This window comes from Anser brachyrhynchus, assembly GCF_964034855.1.
Source record: "Anser brachyrhynchus genome assembly, chromosome: 19".
Lineage (NCBI taxonomy): Eukaryota > Metazoa > Chordata > Aves > Anseriformes > Anatidae > Anser > Anser brachyrhynchus.
In genome coordinates, this window is record NC_137712.1 from 5,593,333 (window position 1) to 5,605,521 (window position 12,189).

A 12,189-nucleotide genomic window follows, 5' to 3' on the forward strand; every position below is an offset into this window, starting at 1 on the left:
AGAAACTGCTTACTTCACGTTGCATATCACAACCAATACACACTCAGAAAAAGCTACTGCTCTACCTGCTAACACTTTTCACAGTACTGCATAAAGCTATCGTTTAAATAAGCTCTTGCTGCAGCCAAACACTTCTGATCACATCATGGCCTCCCATGGCAAAACACATGGAAGAAAACCCATCTCCTCTTTGGGGTATGCAGACCTCGCTCTGGGTCTTGCTCCTTGCCACCAAGCGGAGCCTGCAGTCACTGCTGCAGTTTCGGACACTGCTGCAGTTTCACTCACACCACCCCAAAGCTGGGCAAAGGGCCTCCTAGAATTGCTTTGGCCCTGTTCCCCAAGTGTTGATTGCACATTAGAATTTAAGTGCAGTCTGCAAAGTGCTTGAGATCTCCTATGGTAAACAGAACTAAATTTCACCCAGATGCGCAAAAGTTGAACTGTCCTGGGAGCAGAAAACACACAAGAATTGCTTCCATTATCATTATAGAAAAATAAAAAAACATTTTCTGTGACTGCATACATGTCTGAATACCGAACTTACAGAAAAAAGATCCACAAATGCAAGTGTTTCCTTAACCCACTGGAGCCCTTACCTGTTGATTTTGGCGCTCTCTCCCCTGCTGTCAGCAATGGCTCTGGGGTCACAATAAGCGATCTGACCCCTGGGTTTTGATTGATCATGTAAAATGGGCAGAGTACACCATCCGTAGAGAGCAAGATCAGAACGGGTGCTGGAGGAAGGGTCTTCTCATCACCTGCCAGGGACCATATACATGAGCCTTGCAACCAAAGTTTCCTGTCTTGTTCCTACTGGCATTGACACCATCGTGTGACTTGCTTACCACAATATTTCTTACACTTCTGCCTTCTTGATTTAAATTACATCTTTGTTCCCCTACTTCCCCCTGAATGCCCCGTATTCTTTTTTTCTTCTTTATTCTTTCCTATTCCTGACTTTTTATTTTATTAGTTCATAGACGAAAGACAGAAGGTTATTTTTGACAATTAAATATAATCTCCTGACTGTCAAAGCCTAACCTTAACCCATGAATTTCTGTGCCGAGCATTCTCATATTTTCAGGTATTCCTTTCTTTTCAGCTATATGCTGCTCCCTTCTTCAATCCTCAGCTCCTGTCAGCAACTCTCCACATTCCATTGGGTCCTGACAGACCACTAATATTCATATACATAAGGTAAGAAATAATTGCTAGATAGGAAGTTTTTCAAGTCTAAAGAAAGCCAACATTAAAAAAAAACATCCTGTAAACAACAGGCTGGTGATTTGAACCTCTGATATAAAATACTTCCATTCTGAACAGCTTTGAGTTGGTATGCTTCAGTTCAAGTATTCTCAGAACAGTTGAAGGGTCTGAAGTACTCCATATATTTCTAAAACTTTTTCCGTAAGTGTAACTGTGCTTAATATATTTAAAAAAAAAGGAGTAAAACTAGGATGCAGGAAGAACTGCTATAATAATTTACACTGGTGCTTTTCTTCTGTTGGTCCATGCAATGGATGGCTACGTTCCCTCTATCTATTGGCTTTTGCTGGGGAAGGGCAGTTTCCACATGGAAACATGCTCCAGGACAAATATGGTTTCTTTTCAATCCAAGCTTGTTGTGAACCGCAAAGCCAAATAATGTGCAGCCAAAAAGGAGCTGATTGCACTCTGTGAGAACACACAGAACATGTCAGCAACAAGCTTCTCCAAAAACCATTCTATAAACTGAGGCAGCACAACCTGGGCTTAAAGAAGCTGTTCTGACAGACCCCTTAATCCACTAACCGTATAGATTAACAAAGAAAATACTTCAAATTCAATTTTGTGTTAAAGTACACAGTTTGACCTCAATTCCCTACTGTAGTTTTCATTCAGGTAAAGGCTGCTGCAGTTCACAGTTAATCGGCACCCTCCTGTGCTCTTCAGAAACTCTTGACTGCAGTACCTTCCACTCTGCCTGAAGGCATCTTTATTTCAGCACCTCTGGGTTTCAAGGGAGAGTTTTCAGAATTCGCTAAGGTACAGCACAATAGCTCAGATGTATCTTCAGCTTCAGCCTCTGACAATGTGCTTTGAAGAGCCTTCAGGCAGCACAGAAGGTACAGCAATAATGCAGCTGGCTAGATGCAGAGCACAGCAGGGTTCAGTCAGTACAGGCTCCGTGCTTTAATGCAGAATTAAAACCTACACATTCACCTCAACGATCCTTGCTTTTTCTGGCTTTGAAACTAACCCCTTTTTGTCCTTTAGATCACTGCAAATGTACTTAATACAAACAGTTATGCAAAATGACACAAGTTACGAGCATAATGGAAGTCAGACAGGCAGTGTGAAATCCCTGATGTTAGAATATGACCCCTTTAAACTCACTGCTATCCCAGTTCTGTGAAACACAGACATAACTCAGGTACTTTCTCTTCCACGTCTGTTACTGTAGCATCCCAATCTGCTGCAAGCTTTCGGGAAGAACCGTATTTAACACCTTGCCATTTAAATCCTTACACAGAAGTAATCACTCATGTGCTGTGTGCTTGCTATAAAGATGTAGGACAGATTCTGTCAGCCTCCCTTTCAGAACCATCTCCGAGAACCCTAAGCACCAGATTTCCCCTCAAAAATCTCTCTTATTTCTACTGTTGGACTATTCCACAAGAAAAACTAACAAGACTCACTGATTGGGATGGGCATGTTACTGGTGTAGTCCACAGCAACACCAACAGGCAAAGTATCATCACTCTTATCTGTCACGGGAAGTTCTGCTCTGCTGGAGTCCTCCAAAACCCATGACTCCCAGTTCTGCAAGAAGCAAAAATATTATTTTGACCACTGCTTTCCTGTGTTCAGTCTTCTTCAGAACATTAGTCTACTGCCGTTGAAAGAGGAGATTGCAAAAAAGCTGGAGAGGATCTACCTGCCCTGTCAGATAAACAAACGTCAGAATTATCAGGGCCCTCCACAGATTTGTCTGTGGTTTCTTCCACAGCACTACATGTCAGAGTTGAGGTCAGACTCAAGGACAAACAGTCAATGTTTTACTTCAATATGACCTCATATGAATCACTTTTTATTCCAGCAAATTTGACCACATTTTTAGACTACCAACCAAATCACGAAAAATAGACTTGTGGTACTTGGTTCACAACATGCTGTGTTTGTTTATCCCTTCTCCTTTGTGTCACTCATCTCCTGGTCATCTAAGGCTTACATTTACATTAATATTTTGTGCAACTCAGATGTAAAAAGAAAGGCATTTGATTTTTTTTAAGCATACCATTTTGTTATATTTCAGATCTTAGAAACGTTTTACTTGCTTAGATTTTCAAGAAATGGGAGGTACATATGCACAAGTGCAACAGGAAGAAAAATATTACCTGATCTCCTTGCCTTGCTAGGATGCTGACTTCTGTGGAAGCTGCTGAAGCTGCCAGAACTAAATCCCTGTAAGCATAGATTAAAAATAGGTTAAAACAGCATGACAATCCATGGCAAGGTCCCCAGCTCCCCTAATCATCATCATATTCATATCTATAACAGTTATAACAACATGAAATTGACTATTCCTCCCAAGGTGAGGGAAACACAACCAGCTATATCACTGTAGAATGTTTGTTTTCTTCAGAACTAGTAACCAGGGTGTGACTCCCCCCGCCAGCCACTGCATCTTCATAAATAATGATGGTCCATGTCACGTACTTGAAAAGTGAAGAAAAGCTTCTTCACACAGATACAGTTAAGAATGACATTAAGGCATGCTTTACCTAATGTGTGACTTACAGTCTCAGGGGAAATTGTTACAATAGATTTTAAAGGATCTTATGTACCTGTATGAAGTAACACATGTTCTCATCAGAAAAATGAGTACGTCAGTATGGAGATAAAGCACACGAGAAAAATAAGCTGTACTTCTATAAAGCATTTTCAAAGTTGTAATTTCATTTGGCTCATATTCGGGTGTTACATAGTTTACAGAAGGGAGAAACAACACAAGGAGAAGCCTAGATGACTCAGACATGCACAATAAGGGAAAGACTGCCACAATTCCTGCAACTCACCATTCCTCAACATAGTTGAGGAAGTAATGATGCTGTCTCTCCGTGCAGCTCCCATAGCAAGGTTCCATGAAATTCACAAACTTCTCCGGCCTCTTCTCTTCCTTTTTCTATAAGACCAACATTGATAATTTACCTTCCAGTACAGAAACCAAGTAATTTCCCAAAAATATGAGTGCATCACAGTCATAGGGTACAGCAATAATTGCCTACATACTTCAGAAGAGATCAGGCGTCATGAGACTACTTGAAAAACAAAAACAAAAACAATTCCTCCAAAAGATAAAGGGACAAGAAAAAGTTTACCAGGGCCTTACCAGTATCAACAAGCCTAAAAACATCCTTAACCTAAACAAATACACACACACAAAAATCCGTTACGTATATTAGGACTCTACCTCAGGTAAAGTTTTTTCCTGAGCGTCTGCTTCAGACTCTAAGTCTTCACATCATAATTTGATGTCATCAGACAACTGGTTGCTGGTAAGTTTTCACATGGATGTTACTTCCTCCACCTAGTCCCTGTCCAACCCCAAAACCATGATTTACAGTAGGATCTGTGACTGACCACAGCTGTTGCAAAGAAGCTGACTTAACCCACGTGGAAGTGGAGAGTGGTCTTCGTTTTAGATACCCAACTGTCAACTTTTGAATGGATCACCTGGTGGTGTAAACCTGGCTTCTCTGGAGTTCATTAAAAGGATGTGAATATCTCTCTGGTTTAGCCAGAGAGCATGGTGGAAGTCAACCTGGGGCTCAGCCCAAATAAACGGTATAAAAAGCTAAACAACTAGCGTAAGAATTTTAAAGAAAGGAATAGACTTCAGTTGGTTTCAAACCACGTATTCCTCCCTAGCAACCAGGGACACCCAGTGTCACGACAGCGAGCACACAGAGACAGGTAACAGGAATCACATTTGTACTGTGATCTAACCGTAAATTGCAACTGCTGTATTGTGCCTGCACAGACTTCAGTATCTGTATCACTTCTCTAAATTTGAAGTCCCACGTAACATCAAGTATCTTCCAATAAGAGAATGTGATATTAAACATTTCACCCTCTGCGCATGGAATACCTAAAAGAACCTGGTCAGAGATTACTAGACTCTGACAGTATCAAACTTCAATTCCGAATGATGCCAGTATGGACAATAAAAGCAGCTTGCCATTGTAATCAACAGGTCAAGAAGAAGCAACAAACAGTTCTGTAGTTGAGACTTGTTTGCACTTACAGGCAATATGGCTATGACCACGTCTGGAGGTGTTTCCAGTGTCCCATCCTCAGCTGCATACACAATAGTAAAGACATACGTGCCAATCCACAGTACATCCAGAACTGGAAGAGAAGGAAACAAATACCTCAGCCAAGAACACTTCAGAATACTTCCTCATATAGTGATTTTAACTATGTCCAGCACACAAAAGTAATATGACACTGCTAGCAAATAAGGAACATGCTGTCCTCCGAACTACCAAGATTAAGAATTTCAATGATCTGCCTGCAAAGCATCAGTCATACTAGCAGGAAAACTATTTGATCCCAGAAATTCTAAATACAAACCAAAACCATGCATTTGATTTGCTTTGAGATATCATGGGCCAAACAGCACCACTGTTTCTAAAAACAGGTAATATTTTGACACACCCAGATGAAGTGCTTCTGCTTTTCTAACCTTACTGTCTTGACACTTTATTGAAGAGTCAAAATGAAGAAATGAAACTTGCATGAAACAGGAGAATGGATTTATATCCAGAAATCTCCATGCTGAAGGGAGGTTACTTGTGATAGTACTGTTACATCAGTGAGCAAAGATTAATTTTTAAAAATGCATATTTAAAACATTTTAGAAATAGACAAATAGAATAGAATAGAAATAGCCAAAGTCCTTCTTTGGCCCACAGTTAGTTTTTCTAACTCTATTCTAGAGATAAAGCTTTTTCCCCTTGAATAATTAAAAAGCATGATGTAATTATGTAACCAGAGTACTATACAGCGGCTGTAACTAAAAATAACAGAGGAGGAATGAGAAAAAATATTTTAAAAGAGGAAGCAAGTTTAAAAATAAGAAGCTGTACCTTTAACAGGATTTTCTGGTTCATAAAAGGGAGGACAAGGGATTACTTTCTTCTCCTGTAGATTCTGTAAATAAAACAATCTTAAATACAAAGACCCCAGACAAATCCAACTGTAAGTTTTGGAGAAAGCCCAGAGAGCTGGTTTAGAGCAACTTACACACTCCTTACCACTCATCACATGCCACTCTGACGTCACTACATTTAAGTAGTAGGTGCAAACATTAAACTAAACCCAGCATTGGTCTAAGACATTTTAATAATAGTGAAGTGGATGGGCATCATCACATGGCTCACACCATGTGCCAGCCAACCAAATTCTATAGACCCAGATGCAAAGGAAATAAAGCATTTTGCAAACCAGTGAGCAGACACCAGGTCTTACTGGCAACAATACTTACAGGCAGATACTGCACCACAGTGCCATTTTGCCTCCCTACAGCCAGTTGTTTTCCCTTTGGGCTCCAACACACTAAGCAAAAAAAGAAAATTTTATCAGCAGTAAGGAAATTACAGTTATAGGGTCCCACAAAAGCAGTACCAGTAAGTCAAAACTGCATATTTTTCCTCTGCAAAATCCCATAAAGCTGAACAATTAATTTGCCTTTTCAATTACAGACAGCAAGAAGAGCTGGAATTCTCAGCATTCATACCAATGAAGCTTCAAACAGGTTTAACCTTCCCTCACACCTGCTGCTGCACAGCCTTACATTGCCCTGTAGTGGATGCTCACAGCCACTTAGGAATATAACAGTTTACATCTCTAACACACACTTCAGTTGGCACGAGCAGATAGGGACAAATTAAACTGAGGAGAGGCCTAAAAGTTATATCAGAGCTGTCACAAAGATGCACAGATCGTGCTAAATCTGGGAGAGAGGGGCACAATGCTGATTACTGATGTGATTACATCCGTGCAGTTTAGGTTTACACCACATCTGCTCAGGATCAAAACAGGGCAGTGCGGTAATCCTCCGGTCACAGAGAAAGCAAGGGTGCTCAGATCAAAACCCAACAGGTGATTACCACAGACTTATTTGTACATTTCCCTGCGAATGACAGTCAAGCCTGAGACTGTGCAAAGCACAGGCAGGCACGGTGGACTCCAACTCACTGGCTGCAGCTCCTCCAATCAACTGGGAAAGAGCAGTTCCATCGCACCCCATTTTCAGAGTCTTAGGGATTTTAAATCCTTCCTGTTTGCATTTTCTTTTTATTTTTTAAGAAACCACCTCCCTGAGACAAACTTTCTTACGCCTGCCTATCCACCTCTATTCTCACGTGCCCAACGTTCTGTACCTCGCCCAAGGCTGCCACTCACCAGATGTAACAGCCACAGAGGACGGCAGCGTGGCATACACTTTCACAGAGTCCGTGACCTGCAGGACAGAGATGCTGCCATCCGACAGGCAGATGGCCACCATGGTGGGGCTAGCAGGGTTCCACTTCAGGTCGTTGACCATCGCTGCGCTTCCCGAGTCCTTGGCCAGTTTGTGATAAGCAAAGGGACGCTTCTGCTGTTTCGCCTTTTACAAAAGACAAATATTTGAGACAGTCAGACAGAGCATGAAAACAAGTTCTCACAAAGTCACAATCCAAAGCAATTCTGGTCTCCCTATACATTAATAACTGATGGAAATAAGTGGGGTAACAGCTTTTAAGCTAAAAAGAGTACATTTACATTAGATAGTAGGAAGAAATTCTTTACTCTGAGGGTGGTGAGGCATTGGACCAGACTGCCCAGAGAAGCTGTGGATGCCCCATCCCGGGAAGTGTTCAAGGCCAGGTGGGATGGGGCTTTGGGCAACCTGCTCTGGTGGGATGTGTCCCTGCCCATGGCAGGGGGGTTGGAATCAGATGATCTTTCACGTCCCTTCCGACCCAAACCATTCTATGATTCTAAAAAGCATATTTTGAGTTTAATGAAAAACTCCTTTACAAGACAGAGAAGCAGAAAATCCCACCTGAGGCATGACACTCCTCGTGCTGTAATCTGGGTCAAAGAAAAAAAACAAAAAACTCTTGCATGTACTTTACCTGATTAAAGAATGTGCGGACGTCAAAAAAGCCGATGAAGGAACCAATGTCACTGGACATCATACAGACAGACAGCGTGAGATTATCACAGCTTAGAGCCAAGTGCTGCACAGGAAACTTCATGGGAACTAAGGTACTCTGGACATTCTCCACTTGAAACACAAAAAAAAAGGGAGATAAGATGAAGCGTACAAATTTAAAGAGCAAAAACTTTTAAAACAGTCCAGAAAGGACAAGTTTATGCAGAAGTCACTTAACAGACAATCCTATAAAAAAGTGAAAGCAAGCCCCTTCATCTCTATCAATAAAGTCTCAAGAGTCTCTCAAATTTCTCAGAAAAGGAAATGTCCCTTTCCTTCCTCAGTAACCTCTAAGAAAAACCAAGCAGACACATTGTAGGTTTTACTTGCAGTGCATATGGGAACTTTGGGTAGCACGGTTACTAAGGACAAGATGAGAATGAAAACCAAGTGGTTTTCGTTGCCACCACATTTTTATGCCACCAAATGCGCTTTGGTTGTGAGGTGGCAGAACAGTCACTGCTTCCCCTCTCGCAGGAGAGTCCAAATAGAGAGCTTGGTGTGAGAACTGTGTCCCTCTCCATTCGCCTACATCCCCGACCCACACGCAGGCCCATGGCTCAGAGACTGGCTACAAGAGCACGTGGCCGCAAGGAAAGCGCTGTGTTTTCGGGTAGGAAAAGCCAGCCTCACTGTATGGCACTGACACAGGTACCCAAACGTGACTGGCACCTGAAAAAGGCACTACCAGCATCCTGGTGGCTTGTTCCCAACGATTATACTTCATTTCAGTTAGAGGCACAGCAAATATTGGTCCTGCCTTCTTATACAAGAAAGCACGGTAATTTCAAGCACACCGAAGACCACAACAAGGACTGTGTCAGAAGCCAAGAGCTCCACAGCATAAAACCCAGACAAAGCCGTCTCTGCAACGACCACGAGCCATAAGCGCGCCTTACCGATTTTATTGGGATCTTCTCCCAGCTGATTTTGCATGAGAAGATTTCTGGTCTGGAAGATCTGCAGGCTGGTTCCTCCTCCAGCAAAGACCAGTCCGTACTTGTTAGACACCGCGAGGAGGCTGGAGCGCTCTTTGGGGAGATCGTCAGGAGCATCAAAGATGCGGACCTTCTTCAGTGCTCTGAACTGAAAATCCTGTTGTGAGAGAGAGCAGACGTAGCTGTACGCGTGCAAACGAAGAAGACGACTTTACTTTGGTCTCTCTAAGACAATATGTTGAAAGTCTCTCCACGAGAGCTGCACAACACCCACATCCATGCTACTGCTCGCCATCCTATCACCTTTTCTGTCTTCCCTAAAAAGACAGAGATCACACCGCAGTTTTGCCACTACTGGGACACCGGCTGGGTCTCTCTTCTACCCAACAGCCTTTTTTTCATAAAACTTGCAGAAGCTGAATCTCAGACATCTAACTCCTCTCAGAAACACGCCTGAAACCAGCCAGTTGACACAGAAGGGGGAAAAAAGAAAGAAAAGGGAACAAAGCAGAGACGAAATGTGCTAGAATAAAACCTGTTACCTTAAAGCTACAAAGCACACAACTACTTAGTTTTTGTTTGCTTTTGTAGCAGAACAGATAGGGTTAGGCCTTCCACCCACCACCAGCAATTACTCTGTATAACCAGATTTATTTCGTGCATTTGTTTCTCTTATAATTTACATTATCCTTTTGTAAAAGGAGAAAGAGAAAAGCAGGGTGAGAGAGAAAACTGCAAAAACACAAACTGAATTAAGGACCAGCAGCTGCACTATAACCATACAAAATGAGCCGTACACCTTAGGCAGGAGCCTCTCTTCTCCAACCACTGAGCAGAGCACTGCATCTAACGCCAGTAACTCAAATCAAGCCTCTGGTTTTTAGTTCATTTTGCCAAAGCACAGAGTAAGTGCCTTTCTGCAACCTGAGAGGACTGCAGGAGCTCAGAACCCTCTGCGAAACGAGCAGCCCAACTCCTTTGCGGCAGGTGCCTGAGCAAAAAGCAGCCGCACAGATTCACAAGGGCTCGAGCAGCCCGCACGGACAGCCCCGTCCTGCTTGCACAGCCCCGTCCTGCTCTCACAGCCTCACTGCAGCGCTCTGGGACACACACGGGCGGGCTGGGCTGGCAGCACGGCTCCGCTGCATGCTGCCCGAAGGCAGACAACCACACACACTGGTCCCAAAAGCAGATCCCCAACAGAAGGCACCACCAGGAGAGCTCAGAATCATCCAGAAGAGCTCAGAACCCCCTCCCTCCTCTCCCCAACGGACTCCACCTGCCTCTCCCAGCAGCCCCCACCCAGCTCTGAAGAAACCCAGTAGAGCCCCCAACCCCTTCCTGCCCCCAGCCTCCCCCAAGCCCCCCTCCACCACACCCCAAGCCACCCTCTCCCTCCAGCCCTCCACAAGCGCTCCCCAGACGCCACCGAGACCCCCCCCAGGGCCCCCCAAACCCCTAGAGGCTCCCCAAGAGCTCCCCTAGGGCCCCCCAAACCCCTAGAGGCTCCCCAACAGCCCTCCCCGCCCCCTCCAAACTCCTGGAGACACCCCAAGAGCCCCCCCCCCCCGCACCCCCAGCGCCACCCAAACCCCTGAGGGCCTCCCCAAAAGCTCCCCGCCCTCCCAGCGCCCCCCAAACCCCAGGGGATCTCCCCAAGAGCCCTCCCCGCTCTCCCAAACCCCTGGGGGACTCCCCAAGAGCCTTCCCCGTCCCCCCCAGCGCCCCTCAATCCCCTCGGGTCCCCCCAAGAGCCCCCCCAAGCCCCTCTCACCCCTGGTGCCCCCCCCAGCCTAGGCCGAGCCCCCCCCCCAACCCCCCGTAACCGCTCCCCCCCGGCAGCCTGCCACCCCCTGCGGGCCCAGGGCCGCCCCCCAGCCCGCCGCAGGCTGCCGGCTGCCGGCCCGCGCCGTGCCTTCATCTCCCGCTCGGGGATCACGTTCATGTCGTCCCCCATGGCTCCGCGCCCGGCCCCGTCGCCTCAGCGTCGCCGGGGAAGCTCCGCTCCCCTCCTCCGCCGCCGCCGCTTCCGCTTCCGGCGGGGCCGCTCTAGCCGCGCCGCTCTATGCTCCGCGGCCGGCTGAGGGGGAGGAGTCCTCCAAGGGGGGGCGGAGGGGGAAATAAGGGGCGGCGGCTCCTGGCGGTGTGAGGGCTGCCAAGGCTCGGCTGGAGGCTGTGTTTAATAAAGTATTTGTTGTGCGTGTTCTGCTTGCTCTGCGCTGGTTGCGGGCCTGCTGCAGGACGCACCCCATAGCCCTGAGGGGACCCCATGGCACTAAGGGGACCCCACAGCCCTCAGGGACCCACCGGGTCGAGGCATTGGCACGGGTCTGGCCGCCAACGAAGCCAGAGCCATCCCTCCCAGCCCATCAACCTCCGTGGGGGGCTGTGGTGCTGCTTCCCCAGGCCCAACAGTGCTGCACCCCAAAGAAATCCCACTCCCTCAGTGGGGGCAAGTGTGGTTGGGTGCTGGAGGCTGGTCCTTGTGCACCGCCAGGCACACGCTGAGGTGAAAACAATGAAGCACCGCGAGGGGAAGACACCCTTATGGTGCTTTGAGGCCCCAGCAAAGTAGCCCTTGCTTTGTCAGTCAGAGCAAGGCCCAGGTGTCCTCCACAAAATCATCTAGGTTGGAAGAGACCTCCAAGGTCACCCAGTCCAACCTCTGACCTAACACTAACAAGTCCTCCACTAAACCATATCGCTAAGCTCTAAATCTAAACGTCTTTTAAAGACCTCCAGGGATGGTGACTCAACCACTTCCCTGGGCAGCCCCTTCCAATGCCTAACAACCCTTTCAGTAAAGAAGTATTTCCTGATATCCAAGCGTCCTTCCTCGCCTCCTCCTGGCTGAAGCTCAGGGGCTCACCTCCCACCCAGCACACCCCCACAGGGAGCACATCACCCCAACACAGCCCTGTGGTGACACAGACACATTGGGAAAGGCTGTTCCCAGCTCCAGGAGCCTGCACTTCATTTTATCTAGGATCAAAAAGACATGGA

General features: G+C 46.1%; 1 protein-coding gene across 2 annotated transcripts in view; it reads right to left on the bottom strand.

The window, feature by feature from the left end:
• NUP214 (nucleoporin 214) overlaps positions 1 to 11,270 on the bottom strand; it is a 48,739-nt gene extending 37,469 nt beyond the window's left edge. The window contains exons 1-11 of one of the 2 annotated variants that reach the window (XM_080562224.1): positions 11,102 to 11,270; positions 9,148 to 9,343; positions 8,169 to 8,320; positions 7,453 to 7,657; positions 6,533 to 6,603; positions 6,135 to 6,198; positions 5,291 to 5,394; positions 4,062 to 4,168; positions 3,381 to 3,447; positions 2,682 to 2,805; positions 600 to 761 (exon numbers count right to left, since the gene is read on the bottom strand). In XM_080562224.1, the coding sequence (XP_080418350.1) occupies positions 600 to 761; positions 2,682 to 2,805; positions 3,381 to 3,447; positions 4,062 to 4,168; positions 5,291 to 5,394; positions 6,135 to 6,198; positions 6,533 to 6,603; positions 7,453 to 7,657; positions 8,169 to 8,320; positions 9,148 to 9,343; positions 11,102 to 11,143 (1,294 nt within the window). In that variant the 5' untranslated portion in view covers positions 11,144 to 11,270. The remainder of the gene's footprint in view (positions 1 to 599; positions 762 to 2,681; positions 2,806 to 3,380; positions 3,448 to 4,061; positions 4,169 to 5,290; positions 5,395 to 6,134; positions 6,199 to 6,532; positions 6,604 to 7,452; positions 7,658 to 8,168; positions 8,321 to 9,147; positions 9,344 to 11,101) is intronic. The other variant, XM_080562223.1, reaches the window with a different exon arrangement.
• Positions 11,271 to 12,189: the final 919 nt, after the last annotated feature.